Source organism: Dufourea novaeangliae, unplaced genomic scaffold, assembly GCF_001272555.1.
Source record: "Dufourea novaeangliae isolate 0120121106 unplaced genomic scaffold, ASM127255v1 scaffold241, whole genome shotgun sequence".
Classification (NCBI taxonomy): Eukaryota; Metazoa; Arthropoda; class Insecta; order Hymenoptera; family Halictidae; genus Dufourea; species Dufourea novaeangliae.
The window spans coordinates 442748-467945 of NW_015374117.1; the positions used below are offsets into that span (position 1 = coordinate 442748).

Sequence of the window (25198 nt, forward strand, 5' to 3'; positions counted from 1 at the left end):
ACTTTCTTACGAGTTTGTTCGATTACGAGCGTTTTCGATACGGAAGAACCTCGACTGATTTTGCTTAAGGTCGATGATAACGGATGAAGATGATGGATCAATAGACGATATTTATTTTAAACAATATGATCTGAGACCATCCAGAAGAATTTCGTGAGGCGAACTGAAATATTTCGATTGTTACCTATTCTCCGTTCTCAATTGCTCCTAACTCGATTATCCTAAGAATTCTCTTGATCGAGGTTCCACCGCAAATAGGCTCGTTTCTTTTTCACTGCTAATGACAAATATATTAGAAATCTATGGGCTTGGTATCTAAGTCTCATATAAACATCTGCAGAGATTCTCCTTGTTCGCAATCTTGGCACTGGTAACGCGCCAAACAGGTTAGAAATTTTTGTTTCTTTCTTCCGTTAGTCGATTCCGCGATTCTTAACGATTCCTCGCGGAACCATGTCGTGACCCAATCAGCAACGTAGCAGCCGTCGCATTCGAGGCCTTCTTCCACCTTTCCCCTACCGTGTCCCTTGCGTTCCCCGTTAATAGTAAAAGTACCTGTAAAATGCTGTAACAGAATGAGTAACAGTATTAAAGAAGGATGATGAATACAGCTTTTAACGACACCGGTTGCTAAATACAAGGATCGAGTCGTCGTTAATCAGCCAACTCGTTAATCAAACGTAATCGACTGGATGCTTCAATATTTTGCAATCTGTCGTCACTCAAACCAGTTTTTCTCCTCGCAAAATCTCCTAAGTATTTGGATATTCGAACTATTCGAATAGTTCGAATAATTTGGAGTACGAATAATTTATTCAAGAATTCGTATAGCACGAAGTATTCAAATAGTACGGAGTATTCGAATATTAAATTCGAATTCTATTACTATTCGAATATTAAATTCGAATTCTATTACTATTCGAATATTAAATTTGAATTCTATTACTATTCGAATATAACATTCGAATATTAAATTCGAATTCTATTACTATTCGAATATTAAATTCGAATTCTATTACTATTCTAATATTAAATTTGAATTCTATTACTATTCGAATATTACGTTCGAATATTAAATTCGAATTCTATTACTATCCGAATATGCGAACATTCGAAACAGCCCTCTTCCAAACGCATCGCTAGACAAAAGGTCTCTCATTTCCCAGGCTGATCGCTTCCCGAGAAATATCTTCGTCCTCCTCCGAAAGCAGCCCTTCGATCCACCCTTCCCGAGGGTCTTCAGCCCCTGTCCAACCGGGAGATCCCCGCGTGATTTTCATCTGCGATTGCCCCGACTAACCGGCAAAGTCCCCGTTTCCGCGGGTAATCGCCGGGACACCTGACCAGGCCGGTAATGAGAAGTCAGGCCTGGACCACTTCAAAGCTGTTAATTACAGTGTAACCTCGTCACCTTGCCTCGACACCCCCAACTTTCTCCCAATCTTCTCCCTTTGATTGGTAGAATAGTTCTCTACCCACTGGCCCTCTGTGCGCCGCATATTAACAATTAAGTTAACCGAGAATCTAGTTCTATTAAGAAATCGAAAGTGGAATAGATGTTTCGTAAAAAAAAAGATATATTTCAAACCACCTTTATTACTTTATAGTAGCATAAGTATTGTCCATCGTGCTTCAATATCCCCTACACAATATTTATTTCAGACTTTCAGTAATTATGTAATGCCTTGTAACATTTACTGTACATTTCGATAAGTGTCCTAATACTTATGAGCGGGAGAGTGTACTTTATATTTTTTATCATACAAACAGTATGCATGATACGGTTTCTCCACGAAAACTACGTATGTGTAGACACCAGCTCGTTATCTCGTTTCCTTTCACTACCGCGGTGAATAATGTCTGCTAACCACATTGACAGTTCCGTACGATGGGTCGAAAGTGTGCTGCCACACTGCCAGGATCGGTAATAACCAATCGTGGATTATCCAATAAATCAGCTAAACGACTCCAAAAGTGAAACTTTCGTGTTCCCTGTTGCAAAAGATATCACTTTGGTATCCATATCGATGCAAACCTGTTGCGTGATCACCATCGATCACATCGATATTTAAATTCTCGACAATCTCTAACAACCTTCCATCCCTTAATCAAGTCCCTTCCACGTGATTATTCCAAACGAAAAATCGCGTAGCACAGCAGTGGAATTCTGAGGGCTCGTAAGAAGCCAAGTCTCGACACCAAATGTTCCTCCATTTTCAGTACTAATAAAAATAAGGCCATAACAAATTAAATTATGTCCTTAGCTCGTTATCTACCCGCTGTGGCAAGTTAATCCCCCGAATTATCCCGATAAAGTATACGACGCGCAACCAACGACTTTTGGGGGTTGGTTTTTATAACACATTTTCTTACCCTTAACGCGTCACGATGTTAATCACTCGACGAATTTATGCTCCCAACGCGGCGCGTTTACAAGCATTAACGAGCGTAAAACGGCCGAAAGATGCACACAGTCCGCGATCATAACGGATACCTGAGATTTATTCCCGCCTCGATCTATTTTCCCTGCTCGACTCGATCGCGTCGAGGCTCGGTACGATGCTCCGTGGCATTGTTCGCTGTGATTCGTGCGAAATGCGAGGATGAAGGAGCTCGAGAACACGGTTCTTGCACGTCTACGTGTCGACCATGAGGAACGAGGAAGAGGTGTTCTTTTTAGAACAGTTTTTCTTTTCCGTTTTATTGTTCGAGTGCTCCTCGGGAACCGGGTAATGTCTCCGATGAAGACACTGAAAGTTTCTTCTCCATTGGGACTCGATACCAGGAGAGTCGAACGTTCTTTTTCGATATCCGTAATGATCGTGGAACGTTCTATACATTACGGTGTAATTAAAATGCAATTTATCAGAGACCCTGACGGTAACATAATTTGAACATATTTCCTAGAATGTTTCATCGTAAAAGATCGTGGCGATTTTATAGAATAAATCGTGGCGAGGAGAGAAATATCACCCGTAGACTCAAGAACCGGAAGTCTTCAGGGTCTCCTCGGATTTCTCTAAAAATGTCTTTTCTCCGAAACTCTAAGGATAGTTTAATTCAAAAATATTTCTCTAAAATTCCCGTTTTCCGTCTGATCGTTCGTCAGCTTTTCGGACACCTGACAGAGTTTCGAATGAAGATATCGAAGGTTTCATCTCCATTGGGACGCGATACCAGGAATATTAAACCTTCTTTTTCATTATCCATTTCACCGTAATGATCGTGGAACGTTCGAGTTACGAGGGAAATCTATCGAACACTCGACCTGGAATGATACGTTATAGTGTAATTATACGGCGAACAGTTTGCGGTACGATATATTCGATATTCAATCGATTCGATACGATCGAGTAGCTGATACAGTAATTCAATTTACCGTTATTATTGGTGATCGTGCAGTGTATATCGCGTAATGATCCAGGGAACCAGTTCGACTATCAAAACCTCCCCAGCTCCCGGATTATCTCGAGCTTCTTTAAAATTATGCGTGAGCGTCTATTAAAAATTCATGGAAGGGGATCGAATAACCGTCCGTTACGATTATTTTAAATTATATTACCGGTCGTCTCGTTACCGAGGCGTGCACGCGGTATGTCCCCTTTCACGTGAAACGGCGAGCTGGCGAAACGCTCGCGTAATTCGGTAACGACACCACGGGCACGTGATAAAGGGAGCCAACGGGGTGGCTTAACGACGTGCAATCATGCACGGACGTCGATTATAAATCGTGAAATTGCCGAGGACCCGGAGCCACGGGGCTCATTAGGCCACTCGTAAACCGGACTTTATGGGAGCGGAGTTTCCGCTCGATGGAGAAAGAATGCTAATCGAATTGAGTTTTACGAACTATTACGTATTAGGCGATTATTTGTCGTCTTGCGTCGGTAGACGACAACATTTATAATATCTCCGAGTGGACCATCCGGGTAAAGGAATTCGTTTCTTCTGTAAATCCATTTCTCAACCAAATTCTTGTTGTTGAATTTCTTCGCGAAGTTCACCATACTAAATCTTCTGGTCTCGATTGTAAATTTTATACGGAACATTCAGGTGTACCAATAAGGAATCCGGTATATTTTGTTCACTTCGATACTTATTTTCGAGGAAGTCAGAGGTCTTTGTACCATTTTAATGATATCTGTCTCTGGTTTTTCGACGTTCGCCGCAATTTTGGAAAAAGAAAACGGTAGAAAGATGTTTCAAGTTTAAACCCTGTTACCGATTTTTAGAAAAGAATGATGGATTACTTATCGATATTTCTAATATTTTTCGAGACATAATTGCAGGTTCAAAGATATCTACAATAAACGATTTGAACCTTAATTTCAATATTCCAAAATGGCGATCGTCCACGAAAGCTCTAAGAGATCCTCCACAAATTGAACAGTGTTTATACCCGAAGGGAAGCCAACGAAAGTGTTCCGATTTCATCGAAGGAAACCGCGCCCAAAAATCACGGAATTTGAACTTGACCGTAAGACCATGAGAGAACGTTGATCCCAGTAGCGGATGTCCATTTTCGAGTCGCCGAAAGATTGCGACCTTATCAACGATCCGACTGACCTCGTAACACCTGTTACGCCACGACGAAGTAACAACCGGCGAGTGAGGTTACGTCCGCAAACGAGTTTAAGTCACGAGGCCGACGAAAACACTTTCACTGACCCGACGTTAAAGCGGTCTCGCTCGACCAAGTGAATCCCAAGGCTGGCTCTTCCCCGGGGAAACCGGTATTCCTGTCTTTTCTTTCCCACTCCTCAACCTGTTCCTCCGCATCTCTTCCGAGAGTGAACGAGGAAGCGCGATGCTAACTACATTTCGAAGAGGAAATACGATAGGTGGGGAAGGATTTATTGGTACAACACGATCCTGATAATTTTGCAGAATAAATCGCGGTAGAGAAATCTTAACTGTGATTCGGGAACCGGAAGTCTTCGTGGATTCATTTAAAAATGTGATCTATCGGAAACTCGGATGGTAGTTTAATTCTAAAATATTTCTGTGGAATATTTTACCATAAAATATCATGACAATTTTATAGAATGGATTGTGGTGGGGAAAAAAATCTCAACTCTGATTCAGGAACCGGAAGTCCTCGGGGTCTTCGTACGTTCCTCTAAAAGTATGATTTATCAGACACTTTGGTGGTGGTAGTTTAATTCGAAAATATTTCTCTAGAATATTTTGCCCTAAACGATCGTGACAATTTTATAGAATAAATCGTGGTGAGGAGAGAAATGTCACCCGTGGACTCAAAAACCGGAAGTCTTCGGGGTGTCCACACATTTCTCGACAACTGTAATTTATCAGAAACTGTAATTGTAGTTTATTTCGAATATATGTCTCTAGAATATTTTGCCCTAAACGATCGTGACAATTTTCTAGAATAAATCGTGGTGAGGAGAGAAATGTCACCCGTGGATTCAAGAACCGAAAGTCTTCGGGGTGTCCACAGATTTCTCTAAAACTGTAATTTCTCAGAAACTCTAATTGTAATTTACATCGAAACCATTTCTATGGATTATTTTATCATAAAGAATCGACTTCCCCTTAGATACTGTTTTATTCCTTACGTATTACTGAAAGAAACAACTTACCTGGGCTTCTCTGTCCTATTTACCAAACAACTTAACGCCACTATGTACATCGTGAACACACCATCCTGTTCTTATTCTCTCGTATTAGCACAAATATGTACATCGATTAGTGCATGGTCGTATGATTGGTTAGTGTTAAACATCCACGTGTTTGCATATTCACGGGATCGTGGGTTCTGGGAACTCACGCGCGAATGAAGGACGTTCGAACGACACGAAGGATAAGCATCCTCGTTTGCATATCACGGTGTTCCGTGTCGCGACGACGCGGCATTCGTTAGAGGCGAACGAGGAAGAGGATACGGCGTCCTCGACGGGTTCACGATCACGAACAGGGGTCGGCTTCACCTTTCACGGAAACGATTCCAAGGATCGAACGGCGACCTCCGTTCGGATCCTGGACGCCGAAGGATCGTCCAATGCATCTCGAAGGAACGAAACGATTTGCATTCGTTCATCTACGGAACGGGGACAGGTGTAATAGCAAGAGAATCTTTTAAATTTAATTGACTATTAACAATGATATTAATCACGACCTCGCTTTCGGCTGTGATCGACTCGAAAATTCACCTTTCACTTTCTAAACGCGAAGGTTCCCCGATGCGGACATCAGATCAGAATAGATCTCTCGAAGATTTCCGTCATTCTTCGTGCTATTCATCTTCGGAAACAGATTCTATTACACTGTCGATATTGTGCAAATTAAAAGAAAAAAATAATAGAACTCTTCAATTATCGCGAACACCGTGAGTCTGTTCATCGAAACGCGATCAACGAAAGGGATCTTAATGGAAATATCAGTTACAGTGAAGAAATGGGGGACGGTGGAACAGGGCAGGTGATCTGATTTATGTGTGTGTGTGTGACAACAAATAAATAGCGTTTTATTCACAAGTTAGGTGTGCACAGGGTGGCGAAAGGAATCGGCACGGTTACGTGTGACGGTGCTCGGGGTTAGTTTCACCCCCTACCACTGTGAAAATTATAATACTCCTCGCCCCGTCGATGATGGTGAGTCTTTGGTGGGCTCGTGTTAGGACACTGTGCCTTTTGCTGGTCCAATGCTCGATTGCTTGTTCGCCAAGTTTTTTCGTCGCGCGCGTATGTGTGTGTGGGAAAACAGAAACGGTTCGTTCTCCAACGGCTCGGTATCCAATCGCCTATTTACCTTGGTTGGGTGGCACGAATCCGTATCCGCTCGCGCCCACGATCACTCCGCTCGTGTCGGCACCGTTCGGCGCTGGGCCAGGTGGGAACAGCACCGGACCTGGGGGCAGGAGCAACGTCTGTTACAAATTTCATAGAATTCATTCGAAACTCCTTTCAGAAAACAACACTACCAAGTAATATGCAAGTAGAACCACGAATTATGATGAGTAGAGATTACTCTGTTATTACCAGTCCGATCGAAAATCTTTTTATCAGGTATAGCATGGTTTCAAGAGAACTTTAATGTGATTATAGCAAATTTTTTGTCAACCCTTTTTTTTCATGATTTTTCAAAGTCACCTTCTGAGTAACGCAGAAACTTCAGATATTAAATTTTGAATAATATGTAACTAAGGAAAACAAACATTTTGTAGTAACTTGACCGGAATTAAATTTGACATTTTATCGACTTCGATAATTTAAGGACTGTTTAATGGTACATAGAAGTTATGCAGTCTCCCGTAGTATCGAAATGGGTAAGCAGTATAGTAAATGTCATTCTTTAATTCCAGAGTTTCACTGTTTATAGCTTATTTTGTAACAAGTGTCTAATCGAAATACGATCGAATTCAATTGACACAGTCTTGCCCAACGAGTTACAACCATCTCGAGCCCGTATTTAACGATTTTATAATGGAACATTGGAACACGACATTTATTATGCAACAACTTAATATACCCTGTTAACCGGAGAGAAACTAAACAGGACATCAAAGCAACGATTTTATGATTACTTCTGCGCCATTTCGTTCCTCGGGCCGAATGAAACATTAATTGAAACACTCGACGCGAAACGGAGTCTGTTGAAGACACATTAATCATCGCGAAACATTGAACGTCGTCCATCAAATACCCCATTAAGCCCTGTTTTCATTCACACATCGAGGCCTGATTTCAATCACCGGTTGGAATTTCAATCGGGACCAGGACCGTTCTTCCCACGGGGGTTGTTCGAGTTCATGAAAAATCCATAGTGTATATCACGTCTATCGCCATTATCAACTAATATAAATATATTAACGACGTGAATGCTATGTTTAATCGTATCGAAACAAAAGATCGACTAAATGAATGTATGAGTATTTATTTACTTGTCACATCGAGTCTTCTGTAGTGTCTGGATATTTATTTTCAATACGTAAAGAAAAAGCAAAGAAAGTAGATATTATTGCAGCGAATGTAATGTCAAGTAAGTTTTCAAACATGTCATTCCCAATTAGATTAGTAATTTAATCTCTATACTATCTAGGTAACTACTCTTGTCTTCCTTCTTCTTGCTTTCGTTTCAAACCTGACTTATAATTCTGTTAATCTTGTTACTCATATCTCGGATTATTGCCCGTTTAATAAATAAATAAATACATTTCACGATCGCGAAAAATTCGCACGCACCACGCACGTGTTACGTAACGGAACAGAAGGAATCGGATCGACCAGTTTCAACGTGACTCGTTCGTTTTGTCAGCACCGTTTGCCCGGGCGATATTTATTGTAGCATGAGTCTGAACTTGGCACCCATTCCGGCACGTACACACGGTCTGCGTTCCACACGATCGCTAGGATCCAGCGTATCCTGGTTACGTGTACATCGACACGTGCCCCGTTAAATGTCAGATCGACGGAGCTGACCTTAGAATATACGATAATGGTAATCGAATTCCTTATTTCCGCGCTACGATCCTCCGAAAGATATAGATAAAACGTGAGCCAACTCTTCGTCCGATTCAAATTTTCCTGAAACCTGCAAAATTTAATATCTGGACTCCAGACTGTATTAAGCCACGTTTTTGAAACTTCAGAACGGAGCAAACGAAAGTTGCAAAAACCTTGGAACTTCGGGACTGTTCGATAAGAATTCAACAAGAAACGATCGCTATCTTCGAACTTTTAGACAAGACTGGGTATTGTAGAAATTGTTAATTGTTTTAGACTATTATATTAAAAGACTTAGAATGAAATAATTTTTACTATGAGAAAGAGTGAAAAATTGATACGGGAAACATGTAAAATTTCATTTTTTCTTAAAGTGGACTTAATAGCAGTAGAATAATCTAAGCTAATCACGTTTCGTGGTCCACCCTATATAACTTCGATTTTCCTTTGTTAAACTTCCAATATTTCATCCTATAATTATCAGTAGACTGGATTTTTATGCAAAATCAAAGATTTTAAATGAATTTTTAAAGGCAGGAGCAATTGTAAAAATTTATTTTCCCTCTTAAGTATCTTATTGAATTTGGAATAAAATAGAAAACTCGTTGGATCTGATAAAAGTTGTTTTTTATTGTATTTCACAGAGCCCTATAGGCTATAAATGCATAAAATCCGCAGGTTAATGATCAGAAACAAGTGGTCAGTCGGCTCTGCGTATATTATTGATATTACTACTTGAAAATCCTGCCATAGTGGAAATTATTCCCGATGCCAATTCGATAGAACTGACGTGTACGATAAATCTTTCGAATTCGACCACGAACTTCCTTATTCCAGATCACGAGGGCCTCGACAGATGTCAGATACAGTTCCGGTAAAAGCGATCGTGTACTCGGTGCGCAATGGGTATCGCGATTACATCGATAACGTCTTGCTTCCTCATTAATAATAACTCTCGCGTTGAATTACGCGATCGTGCGATAATCATCTCGTTCCGTAGTCCCGTCACGCTCCAACGGGGAATGCGTTTGGAATTTAATTACTCCGTAAATTCGCGGATAAGAGGTGCCATTCTCGCGACGACTTATGACCCCTCTGACAGGGGTCAAATTGAAATCGTATATATAGAAATATCAATATGACGAAATTTTGTAGAAAATTGTACAATTTACACTTTGCGAGTACTTTGGTGGAAGGTTAGAAGCTTTCATTATTTTCTGTTGAATGGAAAAGTGGTTTATTTCATTTTGAAAACGTGCACTACTTTTAAGCTATATGTACATTTTCATGACGAGTATACTCGACATAAAGATTGAAAGGGTTAACAAGACGAAGAAATTTCTATTTGACTACGGTTTTTTGTGAAGCTATTCACGAAATTCGATATTTGCGTAAACGTCGGTTTAATTGTCATGATCAGTCGATACTGTCTGTCGTTGAAGGTCGGGGTTCAAGGGGGGATTGGATCGACGTCAATCTCACTTTCACTTTTCACTTACCCCTGTTCGATCGAGGATCTCGCATCCCTGCGCTTGGCCTCAGGTACGGGCCGAATCCTGCGAACAGCTGACTATAGTCCTGCGCCGCGGACATTGCCAGGATGGCGACGATGAAGGCCAGCAGAATTGTCTATAACAAAAGTAAAAAAGGAATATCAATCTCTGAATCTTCTACTTTACATCAGATGTGTATAATTTATTTTTTTAGGAACGTGTCGATGTTTAATTTTATCGCTTTCGTAATTTCGTATTATTGACGTGCTTGTAATAATAATAGCACGTCTTTATTATGTAACGAGAGCATATGGACAGATGTACAATGTTAAAAACGCCTGTCAGAATGTAAAAAGCGATCGGTCAACGATTATGGACTGAAACGGTTGCGCAATCTCCTTTTCAACACTTTGGACCATCAATTCGCATGGCGGTTCTATTAATTAGCAACGAATCACGTTCGACAAGTTTTTTTTTTCTCTTTCTCTCTTGATCAATACATCAAGGATCGCAGACGAGTTACTCGAACGTCGACAATTATGCATCCTTGATGGCACTTTCACTTTGAACGGTTCTTTCTCAATCCACGTGCGAAAATTGTTCAATTCCAAACCGAGAATGAAGAGCTTCTTCGTTCAGTCTTAACGGACTTGATTAACGATTAAACACCTTTGTATGTGGAATAAGGAAAGACGAAAATTAACCAAAAATGGAGCAAAACCATGGACAAAATTAAATCGAAAACTTGAGAAGATCTTGTCGATCAAATTATTACTAAAACAGTCTTAAATGATTACCGATTTATTTCGCCAGTCACCTTGTATACAAATCAATCCATGAATGGTCCATTTAATATCTAAGTTTGTTACTATTATTGTTCCATTGTTGAAAAGTTAAAGATCCCTCTTGATACCGATATCTTTCACTCGTCGACAGTCCGTGCAGCCGCGGTACAATTTTTACGAGCCGTGCACGTTCGTCGGTTAACAAAGCATGAAAATTTATGGGCCAATAGCCGGCGGAGGGAATAAAATCAGCGATGGAAGTGCTCATTTAGAGGCCGTTAGTTCCCGCCGACGTTTCTATCCGATCGAAAGTCACCGTCTCGCGACCGCGAGCGCTCCATCCAAAGCGTTACTTAATAAATTAACAAGGGGATGAATAATGGCGGACGGTCGTGTAGCCTCGTACCCTACGTTGGGGGAAAGCCAGTCTTGTTAAACTCTCCATTAAATCGAAACGATCCGATTGTTAATTGATTATTCGGGTCATGTTAAGCTGTCGCAAATAGTGATTGATCGCCAGCTCTCGAAACGTTGAAAATCGGCTGATATTTATCGGTGAAAGTATTTCGCGATGTAATTGACCACGTGTCTAGTTAAAAGGTCCTCTGGAAACGAGTGGATAGACCGGACGAGGAATCGTGATTCCGTCCGAGCATAATTTCCACCGTTACAAGAGGAAATAAAATTTTAATTGCTCCATTAACGTGAGAGAGGGGGGGGGGGCGACACCCTATTGACGTTACGACACTATTCTGGTCCAGAGAGGACGATAAATATTCTTCGTGGTGCTAGCCTGTCTTTTGAAATGTCGCTGGAAGGAAGACTTGAGAGAAAAAAAAACCAGGAACGATCGTAAAGATCGTACAAAAATGGACTTTAGGCGGCCATGTTGATGCACGAATCCGATTTCGAACCGTAAAAAATCAAAGTACGATCGAGGGGAAAGGCGATTCGAATCCCGTGGCGAGATCGGTTTATTTTTCATCGGGGCTTCCGTTACGTAAAATCTGATGAAATCGTTATGCCACTTTACGATCCCCCGCCGCTCGTCGCGGATTCCATAGACGTTACACACGCTTGGGAACGATCCTTACGAATAATTGCGCGCTCAGATCATTGCTGATTATCGAGAGAACCGGCTGCACGCGCGCTCACGCCGTTTCATTCTTCTATCGGTTTTCTGGATTGAAAGCAAGGTGAGCCGCGGCCCCACGTCATCGCTACGCGATTTCTTCCCCCCTTGTCGCAATGTCAAGGCGACTTATTGCCTGCTTTATGAAAATCGGTTGTCTACCAATACCTTTAAAGTCTGGAAATAAATAAATTTGCGTGCTGTGACCCTGGTGATTTTATATGTTATTAAGGTGACTGTAGATTTTTATGAAAAACGATATTTTAAAGTAATTCGTGATGACAGGAAGAAAAGTAGGCATCGCTTTCTCCACTTTAATATCGTATTGGGATAACCTTACCGGTCTTCTTACTTACTGTTCACGTTTGTATCCCTTTGAATAAAATTATAGTGAAATTCAAGTATGTGGGTACTAAAAGCAAATGTTAACCCTTTGCACTTCGAGACTCTGTTATTCTGAATGACTGGCAATTATAAATAATAAATGAATAAGTTGCGTTCCAAATGAAGATTTTTTCGTTAACTTAATTCGTATCGAATGAATAAGACACAGATTTTGCAATGAAGTTTTTGATTGTCGCAGCACCAGTGTAGTGCAGAGGGTTAAAGAATATAATACCGCGAACCATTATCACAACTCCATATACATACATTGAATTAAAATTAACTGCAAACTGTCTGTAATGTCGTTAAAAGAGTATAACGTAAAATGACGTGCTAGATGTATCTTTTAACTCTTTGAGGCACACGATTTTAAAGAAAATGAAAACCCTAGTTGCACAGAATTTTTTGTAATATAAAACAAATTATATAAAAGTAAAATATTAAACTGTATGACTATGAGTAACTTAACCTTTTCTAGGTGGGTTAAAACATATCCACCTAACCCTAAAGAGTTAATACAGTACAAATCGTGCCCAAACAATTATAAATACCAAACTGAGTCAGTAAATAAATCGTCGATTGCAAAATGTGTCATGAAGAGTTCGCGATCGAGACTGCCGAAGAATAAGAAAAAGATTTCTACCGTCTGTAACGTGTCAGAAATATTCTATCGAATTAAAATGGGTCGTACACCTATTGCGAGAGTCGAGTTACAGGCACGGTGTATATTACTTGTCGCAACGGTGCGATGATGTTGATTGAAGCGAGGAGAAAAGACAGATTAATGACACGTCTACGCGCGCACAAACCGAGTTCCCCTCCTGGTTGATTGGCATCGGCTTCAATTACCAATCGCTACCTGGACAAATAAATTCGCAACCGTGTAATTTTCACCCCTGGTTTCGTATCGAACACCATATTCCTCGCGATACAACCACTACTTCCACTACAAGATTACGTTCCACCTTCGAGACCAAAAAAGAAACTCTGAAACTAGTATCCTACGAAATTCCAAAATCAAACGATACTTTCGTTATCAACAGCCTTTCGACGGAATTCCCAAGTGTTTCGCGACAAACCGTTAAACCAGTCCTGAAAATCGTCGCGTAAAACCGTGACAAGAAGTTTGCAGTGACAGAAAAGCAAGGTCAAGGCGAGCACTTGATCTTACAGCGGGAGAGAACTCGAAGATCGATCGATCAACGCGACACGGACGAGTGTGATTTTTCATTCATGTATTCCGAAGATATGCATATAGTATCTGTAGAAAATTTTCTCACGCGTCGATCAGGAATACATATACCCGAGAGGAGTCTCCATCAATGAAGCTTCCCCACCACGAAGAATGTTTCTCTACCAATTAGTACGAACTCGGTGAACACGTTCACCTGTTACCAGACTTCAATGAAGTACATAAATCGCCTAAAACGTGGAAGAAAATATTTTTTTTAAGCGACTCTCGCGGGAGAGTCACACACTCGTTCGATTGTAGATATATATATATAGGGTGAACCACAAATCGTGATTAGTAGAGATTATTCTGTTATTAACAGCCCTATTGAAAATGTTTTTATCAGGTATATCATGGTTTCAAGATAGCTTTAACATGATTATAGCAAATTTTTTTTCAACACTCTTTTTTCATAATTTTTCAAAGTCACCTTCAAATTTCTTTCAAGAATTCAATTAAAAAAAGAAAGTAACATGTATTACGTTATGATACTTACCGAATTCGTCTTGAAATCCTCTAACAGATAGGCGTAAAAAATGATACGTGTATTTGCAAAAAAATTGAAGGTGACCTTGAAAAATCATGAAAGAAAAAGTTGTCAAAAAATTTGCTATAATCGCGTTAAAGCTCTCTTGAAACCATGCTACACCTGGTAAAAACATTTTCGATCGTACTGCTAATAACAGAGTAATCTCTACTGATCACGATTCGTGGTTCACCCTGTATATATCTATACAACACCACCGAAGGCACGAGGTCGCCCACAAACCGCGGCACACATGTGCGTGCACCGTGACGATAGATCACGACGTCGTGATATCTGAGCCAACGATCGCGAGGAAAACCGTGCGCATAGCTCAAAGACTCTATTGTAGTGAGGGGGGGGGGGGATCTTATGTATGTAATTTATGCTTCACAGTGTTGTGAAATAATTGTAAACATTCGCGCATATTTGTCGTGGGGTGAATCTTCGTGTGTACGAAAAACAGGAGAGGAAAGTTGAGGAGGGATATCGATGGAGATGGTGTAACTGGAGACGACGACGTTTCCCATTGGCGAATTAATGGGCTTCGCGCGTTTGGATCGATTCGGTAACAGAGGGGTGCTGAACATACAACAGACTACCAGGGAAAGTTTTCGGTGAACGGTTGCACGGTGATGCGTGAAATATGCGCTGCGTGTTTGACGATGATTCGATTGGACGTTTAGAAATTTCGCGAGAACAACGCCAGAGATACTCTATTTTTGGATCGGTCTGGATTATCGTTCGAGTACTTTATGGTAGAAATTAGAATGGAATATCATTAGTGATATCTCGTTTAGCAGAGGGAATCGTTCGAGATTTCTCGGTCACTTGGATTTTATGGATATCATTGAGAATGTTTGGACAGGTCGAATGGAACTTGGTATTTCACAGAGATAAGAATATAAGCACCATTGGTTACTCCGAACTTAATTTGGATCAGGAATGAAGACACTTAACTTCGAATGCTCCATGAAGAACGTAGTTTTGGTAGAAATATTACTGCTCGAAGGAACGTGGACCGTTAACTGGAGAAAAGGAATTCCAGTAACAAATATCCGTTTCTTTCGATTCACCTGCTTCGTCAGTTTTCTTTTAATTCGTGTAAAGCCACCAATAGAGGGTAAGCTTCGATCGTTTTACCGATACCTTTCGGTGTTCTTAGCCAGATACCGGTAACCATCGAAAGTGCCTCTGAAAGTAAGTAACACGATTTGTTTCGCTGCTGTTCTAATCACGATGGATATCGGCCCCGTAGACCTAACTGAGCGAATCAAGAAGCCGATTTAGCGATAACTTTCCCCGATACCGATCTCGAACACGATTGTCTAGTCACGCGAGTGTAACTAACGGAGCAACACGTGTGTAAAAGTTTTCATCGAACAGTGTTTTTTCGTCTATAAATCCAACAACAATCGTCACCTTGAATCAAAATGTACTCGTAAACAATCGGTAAGTCACGATACTTAAAATAAACTAGGTATTACACCTTTTTTTTTATCGCGATTTAATCTCTTACTTAGAGCGGAACAAGGAAAAAAAAACGGCGTAACAACGAAAGATTTATAATCCACGGTTAAACACACTGTCCATTCAAGTTTGAAATCGATTTGGAACGCTCCAGATCGAAAACACTTGAACTTCCAACTTGACATTGAGGAGAATCGGCGATCGTGGTCGAAACGGAAGAGTATCGATAATGTCTGGACACAGGAGAAAGGGATCTCCTCCATCGAAACAATGATCTCTATTATTGTCGGACATAGTTGGAGAGTTTCTCCGTCCCCGTAGCATGCACGATGCGTCTCGAGCGCATAATGCTCGATCCGTTAGATCGACCAGCGAAATATACAGTGTAGGTACACGAGAGAGTCAAGTGCTTCCGCGTTTAACACCGAGAGAAACCTGTCTCGCCTCTATCCCCTTCGCTCGTGCGAGCATTTCTGCATCATTAATATCAGTCAATGGCAACACGGTTGCATCTGAAAACCGGACGCGTCGTTACGTAACCAGGGAAATGAGCATTTCACGGCGAGAAAATTAAACATTGTTTCCGGTTTTGCGTGCCGATTCCCATAATAACCGGTCGAAGTATAAACGTTTCATGTTACCTGGAGACATTTATCAGTGGAATTAAACCATTGGAAATCGTCGACTAATTCAGTCGTGTGTAGTTTCTCTTTTTTTATAGCCCCCGGTGAATTTTATTGAGATCCTCGAGATAAACTTATCATACCGGTTTTTCTTTGTTTCCCAATCAACATATCCTCACGAGTGTACTAAGTCCACTTAAAAAAAAATGATATTTTACATGTTTCCTGTATTAAATATGTCACTCTTTCTGGTGGTCAAAATTCCCAGCACACAGTGTAAAGTTCATCGCATTGGGGAATTAAAGCAATATTCAACTTATAGAGGTCTTAAATCCATTCGATAGTTCGAAAGTAACAATTGTTTCTGGTTCAATTCTTACAGTTACAATGTTGCAAGGCTTTCGCACCTTTGACTTGCTCTCCTCTAAATTTTGCAAAGCATGACTTAATACACTCTGGCTCTCAGGTATGTTCCCCGATCGTTGACACGTAGTCTTGTTCTCGGATGCTTTACACAGTACACGCCAGAGGATTCGGTTCATTTCTCTTCACGGACAATAGACCCCGCACGACAAACGACTCATTTGCACCTCTATGCGTATATCTTCGAGTCGATTGGAATGCACGTTGGCACCCGGTGGCACAAAACCATTGTCACCACACACGCCCACATCAGGTTGACAAGGTGTTATCTTTACGCCTCTTACTTTCAGCTTCATGGTGGCGGTGCATGGGGGCAGCCGTAAAGCAACACGTGGCGCGATCCGTTCGTCGCGAATCGATGCTTTCGGAGTCCCGTTGCTGTTGAGTCTCGCGGAACAATTAGAAAATCCACGCGTGGCTGCGTTAATTTTCACAATTTTCGCCGATCCGACGTGGATTTCGCAAGCTTAATTTACGGGCACGAGTGCACGGGTTTCGACACCGTGGACGATATTGTGCGCTGCGCCGTTGCGCTCGAGAACATGCACAATGAGTACGATCGAAATTCGACGCCAAATAATGTTCTTATACCCTACTCAAAATAATGACTTTGTCCATATTCAGTCTTGTCCATATTGTTTCGTCACTGTTTTTTATTATCGAAGTAAAGGACCTTTTTAATCGACGTGTACATATATTCGACGGAAAAACAAGATGGCGGCGACCAATTTTCGGCGTGCAAACGAAAGAACAAAACGGCAACGACCAATTTCTCGTGTAAAGACGAGAAACCATCGTGGCGTAATTGTGCAACGATGCAATCGAGGTCGATTGTTCGGAAAAATTCGACGGAATACGTCCTAAAAGCGAAAGAATGCGACGCCACCGGAACGAGGAGAAACCTGAACCGCCGTTACGGAATTTTGTTACCCGGGCATGAGGAAACGAGTAGCGCGTCTGCATATAAATTCGTCGTGTTCCCCCCGGGAAAATTGTTGCGTAATGACAGCGCAACTATTTGCGAGGATATTAACGAGAGCACGCTGAGACAAAGGGGCCACTGTGACGTTGATGTTCGAACGAACGGCCATTGTTCGACACGGGAGAATCTGAACGAAATTCCGTGCAAGGTGCGACACGAAATCGAGTGCATTTGTTTTCTGCGGATGAATCGACGCGTATTTCGTTGATTATATCGAGTTGCTGCAAATATATCGAACACTGTATACAAATCTAATTTTACAAGACAATCCAAGGTCACCTTCAATTTTCTTTCAAAAGTTCAATTTAAAAAAAAGTAACACTTGTTATGTTATGGTACTTGCCGAATTCGTCTTGAAATCCTCTAACAGATAGGCGTACAAAAATTATAGGTGTATTTGCAAAAAATTGAAGGTGACCTTGAAAAATCATGAAAGAAAAGAGTTGCTAAAAAATTTGCTATAATCATGTTAAAGTTCGCTCGAAACCATACTATGCCTGATAAAAACATTTTCGTACCCATAAATGTGGTTAACAATTAAGGTGTAAGGACAGTTTCTTATCCAATGATGAGTCGATAAAACACCAGCAGCGATCCAACGAAACAATCGCCAGGTACCGTGGATTTCATGGAACAGCCGAGTGGAGCAAGATTCCCCACATCGTTGCTAAATCTAACGTTCCGTGAAAAATTACCAAAGCGGATCGTTCTCATTCCGACGCCCCTTATTATAATACAAAACTCTGTAGCAAACAGGTGAAAGTACGCAACCCCAATTACGATTTCATCCGTGGCGTGTGTGATCGATGAGCCCCGATTGGACAATACTTCCCTGGCGATGGGCCAGGTATTGCGGGGGAAATGAGGGCCAAAGGTGCTAGAAAACGAACGTCTTCGTAATTAGAAAGTGGAACACCTGCTGGCCTACGCGTCCAACCATTGAATTTCTATTGCATACACACAGAATTTAGATCGAGAGTTCGAGCAGTAACTTCCAGTTTCGAAGCGTGACAAAATTTCTTCCCTATATTTCATTTCCAATCACTAAAGGATCTGAGGATATTTCGAGGGAACAGCTTCAGGACACACGTTAATTGGCCTGGATGAATTTTAAACCCTAGTTCGGCGCAAGAGTCACCAATTACGTCATCCGTCAGACTAGCCTCGTGAAAGGGGTAAACTTGTTCTCCAAGGAACAGGGAAAGGGAAGGTTACTTCCGATCGCGCGTGTCGTCACGGTTCGACAGCCACCGGGAAAAGTACACCGTTCTGCGAAGCATTTCTCCCGAGAGAACGGTCCACGTGAAAACGGCCACCCGTTCACCCGGGGATTTTTGCACCAACAACGACGGGAACAGTTTCGAGGATGCTGGAACCAACGGTTACCGCGACGGGTCCGTTCCTTCTCGTTCCGTTCTCCGACCCAAGGGCGGTGAATTCCGGGGATTTTTAGCGATCCAAAGTGTTATCGATCCATAAAGTAACTGAAGTGTCTTAATAAAACGTGAATCAGATTCTACGATTGGAGTACTGGAATTCCTGTGGAAGACTTTCTGTAGGGAACTGTGATCCGAAGCATCGTCGGCAACTACAGATAAATTTATTTATTTCACGTGGTAATTGGTACGATGGTTTGGTATTTTTTACGGTAGATTTTAGTATTACCTAACCCAGACCTAAGTTTTGATTTCTTCATGATTATGAAGTTGAAGAGAATAAAATCAAATTGAACTCATACAGTGACTCGAACATTCGTTCACAGACTTCTGATATAACAATTATGTAAGAAATCAATTTTTAACCGTGAAAGTTTGAAACCATTCTGTTAACCAGATAGAATATAACAGATGAAATGATATTTCGTCGGTACAAATTCCCTCTAGTGTGTTGTCCAATCCAAATTGAAGCTTTAAATGTTCATACAGGTGAGAATATAACGGATCCAACGAAACCCTGGATAATTACGTCGGTGTTGCCAGGAGTCAAATGTTTCCCGAGTTCGAAGACAAATAAAACACTTATCTGCAGATCGAAGGGAAAAGTGTTAACGAAAGGGGAGACCGTGGAAAACAATTCTCGCCGTATCGAGGGACCTTCGTGGAAACGGAGCTTCTCCCCACCCTCGGGTAACGTAACCGTCGTGATTTACGGACGTGGAGGAGCGTAGTTATACCGTTTCCCGATGGGAAGAAACAAAAGTATGATAAAACGGCGATGGAATCGGGCTCTGAATCCGTACGAGTAATCGGTCGCGACGCTAAGCACGATTTATGTGGACCGATGATTCGTTCGCGCACACTGTATATTCTCGATCGTTAAAAGCTTCGTGGAAGAAAATGGAATTTTCGAGAAAGACCGTTGCCACGTTGCTTGCTCGAGTCTCGATCACTTTCATCTAGTTTCTTCTGGACCATAACGTTTCTCGACACTTTATACACGTTCCTTTCTCGATACATCGAAGTCACGTCGTTACCAATATCGACGTTTCGTTGGGGAGAAAAAACAAACAGGGCGAAAACCACATCCGTGGTATTTTCACGCAAGAAAACGCCACCACGGGACAGGGACGCCTAAATTCGCGGGAAACGGAGACCTACGAGAGTCTCACGTGCTTTCACGCACTAGATCCCTCGGAATCGGTCGGAAACACCAGTGGATATTGCCGGGGAAACGTAAACTGCACGTAATAATTGTACAATCTCGACCGCGTTTAAATGACATGCAACCACCGGGGTAATTTTTGCGACGATTTTTTGCCCGACCTTTCGATTATTACGGCTACAGTAGTAAGAATCAATAATTAATTAACAATGCTACTTTCATGTTGCTTTAAAAAAATTACTCGAAAAAGTGTAGTATGTAATGAGCGATCTACTATCCTTTTCGATATTCGTTTCCAAGAAAGTCGACGAACCATATCTAACAGTAATATTCGCCATTGGTCTCACCGATCGTACTGATAAATCCTTTAAATGTAGATCTCTGGATTTAGTTTTTTTTAAATTGCAATCCAGATATTGTACATGCGCAGAAAGCTCGAAAAAAAACCGCGATTGTTAGTCTTAAGTGATCAGTAAACAGCGGATTTTATGCATTCATATATAATAAAAGGCAAAACTATCACTATTTTCATCCAATAAGATATTTACTGGAACCAAGCAATTTCTACATTCATTCTTGTCTTCATGAATTACTTTAAAAAATGTCATTTCGTATAAAAATCCGTAGTCTAGCGATCAGGAACTTCGCAACGATACACTTCGAAAGGGCGGCCATATTGGATCGACGCGTGAAAAGTGGTTAACGCGTTGCGGTGGCTCTCTAATAAATTCGATTCTATTCGTTCCAAATTACCTTTCCCGCCACGGTGCACCGTATTACGATTGCATAATTCTCGCTAATACGCTTTTGCATAACCAGTCCTCGTCATTCCGCCCCGAGGTTCGATCAGATGCGAGACGAATCCATGGAAAATCAACGGTGTGCTGTCGCTAGCGTTTTCTCGTCCGGACGACCCCTCCCCGTTCCCTTCCACTTTCATGGGATTAATATCACCGTCGGGGCGTTTCGCAAGACGCTATCGAATCCTGTGATCGCGTGACCAGAACCGGAGGCTGGGTTTTCGTCTTAGAGACGGCGGTTAATAGCGTTTTTTCGCGACTGTCTCGGCAAATACCCCCTCTACCTCCTAGAATTTTTCGGCGAAAGAAATTCTCTAGAAGTTATCTCACCAGTTAACTATCGAATTACGAAAAAATTACCTGCAACATATGCTAGGCATTCTATTAAGTATCAATGTATAATATAGAATTTTAATATAATAAAAGAAAATATAGAAATTAGTTTGTATCGAATGAAGGGACTCAACGTCGAAAGAGAATTTAGTATCCAAGCTCATTTGATCTAACGAGGAGACATCAGTGATTCTACCCCGGGGAAATTTCTTTGAATTGAATCGCTCGAACCGTCAGCCTGGAAGTCGCCTTCCTGACAGAAGATCGCTTGTTATTTGTTACGTAATACGACCGAGCAATCTGGTATCGGGGAGACGCGTTAGTTCAACGGCGAACATTGCGACAGCCCGGGGCAAGGACGTTGGGACCTGTCTCGCCGAGGGCTACGATCTCGTGAATGAACCCGAGACGAGAGTTTACAGGATTTCCTCAGGGCGTCCGTTCAACTTTTGTCATCCTCTGAACAGTATATAGTCGTTTATTTTTCCGCTTACTGTCACTTGTAACGCCGATTAAAACTATATAAATATCCCTTGATCGAACAATTCTGATTAGCTAATTGATTATTCCGTGACGGTTGATAGGCCACTAAAAGTGAAAAGTAGCATTTGGAAGGCGTTACGACATCTTTCTAGACAGACACATTTGAATACAGAAGCGTTCAGAATAGATCTCTGACCTACATAACCAAACACGCGTCTTCTAGCAGCGACAATCGTCCAGACGCATTTAAATTGTAAATGATCCATCATAATTCTATTCCGCGTGACCTCTTGGCTCACACGAAATCTCCGAACGCGAGAAGAGATCCTAACTCACGGTATTACCATACAAACAAAACAATAACGTCACAATAACAACGGTTTATTCCGTTGCAAAACGGTATAAATACGCATTTAATTCATGTTTATTATTAAATAGAACCGGTCCCAGTTTCCTCCAGAATCCTAATTACTCGGATGAATATAGATGAGGAAGGTTTCTGATCGTGCAGCGTGTTTTCGCGAACCGAGACCGAAGCACTCAGAAACGAGAGTGTAGAAAGTCCAGGCAGAAACGCATGGATCCTCTCTGTTTTGCACGCTTTTACACGACGAAGAAGTACGATACAACCACTCTCCATTTTCTAACGGCTGAGATTTTATCGGTGAATGACTAGCCCACGAAGGTTTCAGGCCAGTATCGACCGAAAATCGATGAAGTTGCGGCAATTAGAGTACCGATAATTCTGGACTAACAATCGTAGAAAGTTTCGCGAGAAAGGTTGCTCAGCCGGCTTCTATTCGACCAACAAAGTTTCATTCCAACGCGCTAAGCAAGGTCGACCATCTACTTAAAAAGTTCACGAAATCGATAGTCGATACTCTAAATACTTTCGATCCGAAGTGTCCCACGACGTTGACTAGAAGCAAATTAACTTCGAGCGCACAGGTGCCGCGATAATTCTAGAGAACGCAGCTCTTGAACGCCCCATATAGACGATACGATTTGTCGTACAATCGATCGTACCAAACTGGATCGCTTCGACCGTCTGAACGACAGTTGCAACGTTTAGGGAAGCTAAAAATCGGTCGTTCTAACCAGGGCTTGAAACCTGTTATGACATCGATTTAGGTTACAAAGACCCTAAATTCTAGACTACATCGCTACACTTCATTATTATTAAAGTCATAATAACACAAAAATCAAGAAATACGTAATTATTTGCAACGTTTAGGGAAGGTAAAAGTCGTTCCTTCTAACCAGGGCTTGAAATCTGTAATGACATCGATTTAGGTTAAAAAGACCCTAAATTCTAGACTTTATTATTATTGAAGTGATAATAACACCGAAAGCAAGAAATACGTAATTAGTTGCAACGTTTAGGGAAGCTAAAAATCTGTGGTTCTAACCAGGGCTTGAAACCTGTTATGACATCGATTCAGGTTACAAAGACCCTAAATTCTAGACTTTATTATTATTGAAGTGATAATAACACCGACAGCAAGAAATACGTAATTAATTGCAACGTTTAGGGAAGGTAAAAATCTGTAGTTCTAACCAGGGCTTGAAACCTGTTATGACATCGATTTATGTTACAAAGACCCTAAATTCTAGACTACATCGCTACAGTTCATTATTATTAAAGTCATAATAACACAAAAATCAAGAAACATGTAATTTCACCATCTGTTCATACTAATTCAATCACCCACTGTTATAACAATTTGAAACAGTTACTTTCGGAATGGTTTCAAGCCCTGTTCCTAGCTCCCAGTGCAGCTTCACGTTCGACTTGTATAAAAAATCGTATCGTCCATGTGATCCTTTCAGATCCTACATCCTGGACACTCGACTGAAATAGTTAAGGAACACCTGGACCAGAAACACATATATCCTCTCACTTGTGACAGAGCCATCCTTGTTCCCCGATGGTTGATCCTGTATCCAGCCTCTTGTATCACCTCATATCCGGTCAGCGGGGACCAGGATCGATTCTCCCGTCATCGCGTTGCACCGATCGCGAACGATATATCGAACCACCAGTGAAAGAAGAGAGGCCCCGTTGTTGAACTTCTCGTCGAACGATCGAATAGAACCGCGACGAACCGAGGCGACCAAAGCTGAGTGAGCTCTGCTCTCTCGCGAAAGTCTCTCTCCCTCTCCCACTGGATTACACCGCCCCCTCCTTCAATTAATCGCGGATCGAACGAAGGAAAAACTTCCCTTTCTCATCGTGTAGGCTCTCTTCGATGCCCCCCCTATAGGGAGCAACACTAGGGGAGGGGGCCCGCCAATGGCGACGGAAGAGGAAGGAGGGCTTTTGCGCAGGAACTTTACTTACGATCCTCATGGTGTGTGTAATCCAACGGTTCCGTTTTCACGTGGCGAATCGACGCCAGGTAAGAAGTTTCGTACGACGGTTGAACGGAGTCTTGGACACCGACTGCAGAACTGTATGATTTTCCAGTGGTAAGGAAGATGGTGGTGGTAGGTCTGCAACTTCCTCTCTCGCGAAGGGTACGTTTCTCGGGTCTGGAAGGGAGACCTGGTGATACCTCCTACCACGGGGAAGGTCGACGACGAGGTAGACACCGGGAATCAACGCGAACGTAACGCCGATAAATGGTGGATCGTAGGTGGGTATGAGCTATACGCTGGTTGCCGTACAGGGACCGTTTGACGCTAGGTGGGGGCTGTTCCTGGGACTTATATGTCGCCGCTGGAGGCCAACCGTTGGCTCTTTTTATCCCCCTCACTCTCCTCCACGGCCCTCGTGGATCCGAGCCTCCCCGAGACCTGGGGGGAGCCCTTGACGATGGTCAAGGTGACATATGCCCCACGGGGACACCACGCGACATTACCGATCGCGGGACATTAAGGATCGCTTCAGGGAAATCGTTGTGACGCCTCTGCGATCCTGGCTGTCTTCTATGCGACATAATTTGCCAATCTTTTCTGGGCCTTTTTGAACATACTTTTTTCTCTTCGGCAGGCCCTTCGAGTAATCTATCTCTGTTATCGAAATATCCAAGTGTGTGTTATTTTCGAATTTGAAAAAAGTTAGATTGAAAGTAAAGGAAATAAATTAGAACCTACCCTTTCGGAAATACTCAGCGACCACTGGTAGGCGGTTGCGCTTACTTTGGGGTGGGTGGATTTTTTAAATTTAAGGATTGTCTCGATGAGTTTGGGGTCTGGGTTCAGAGTTCAAGTTGTCTAATTGGGGTGACTGTAACGGTTGTGATGTCATTAGATAGATATGAAAATTGGGATAGATCAGTTTAGAGATTAAATGATATGGTGATCTAAACTTTGGATTGATAGTGGTTTGATTGGACAAACTGTTAATTCGATCGATCTTGGGCCTAACTTAGGAGGTTGATCGCGAAGATGACGTTTCATCCTCATGGGATATAAGTGGGTGTTCAATGCGGGAGCCTTGCCAGTATGTTTAATGATTACAAGCCTACAGT

The 25198-nt window shown here is 41.8% G+C and overlaps 1 protein-coding gene across 1 annotated transcript; it reads right to left on the reverse strand.

Moving 5' to 3' along the window:
- Nucleotides 1-524: 524 nt before the first annotated feature.
- On the reverse strand, nucleotides 525-24173 carry LOC107191178. The gene is made up of 4 exons (XM_015580151.1): nucleotides 24067-24173; nucleotides 9962-10091; nucleotides 6769-6867; nucleotides 525-565 (listed from the first exon to the last, which is right to left on the reverse strand). Exons 1-4 carry the CDS (start codon nucleotides 24073-24075, stop codon nucleotides 540-542), a joined length of 264 nt encoding a protein of 87 aa, XP_015435637.1. The 5' UTR covers nucleotides 24076-24173; the 3' UTR covers nucleotides 525-539.
- Between the last annotated feature and the right edge of the window lie 1025 nt (nucleotides 24174-25198).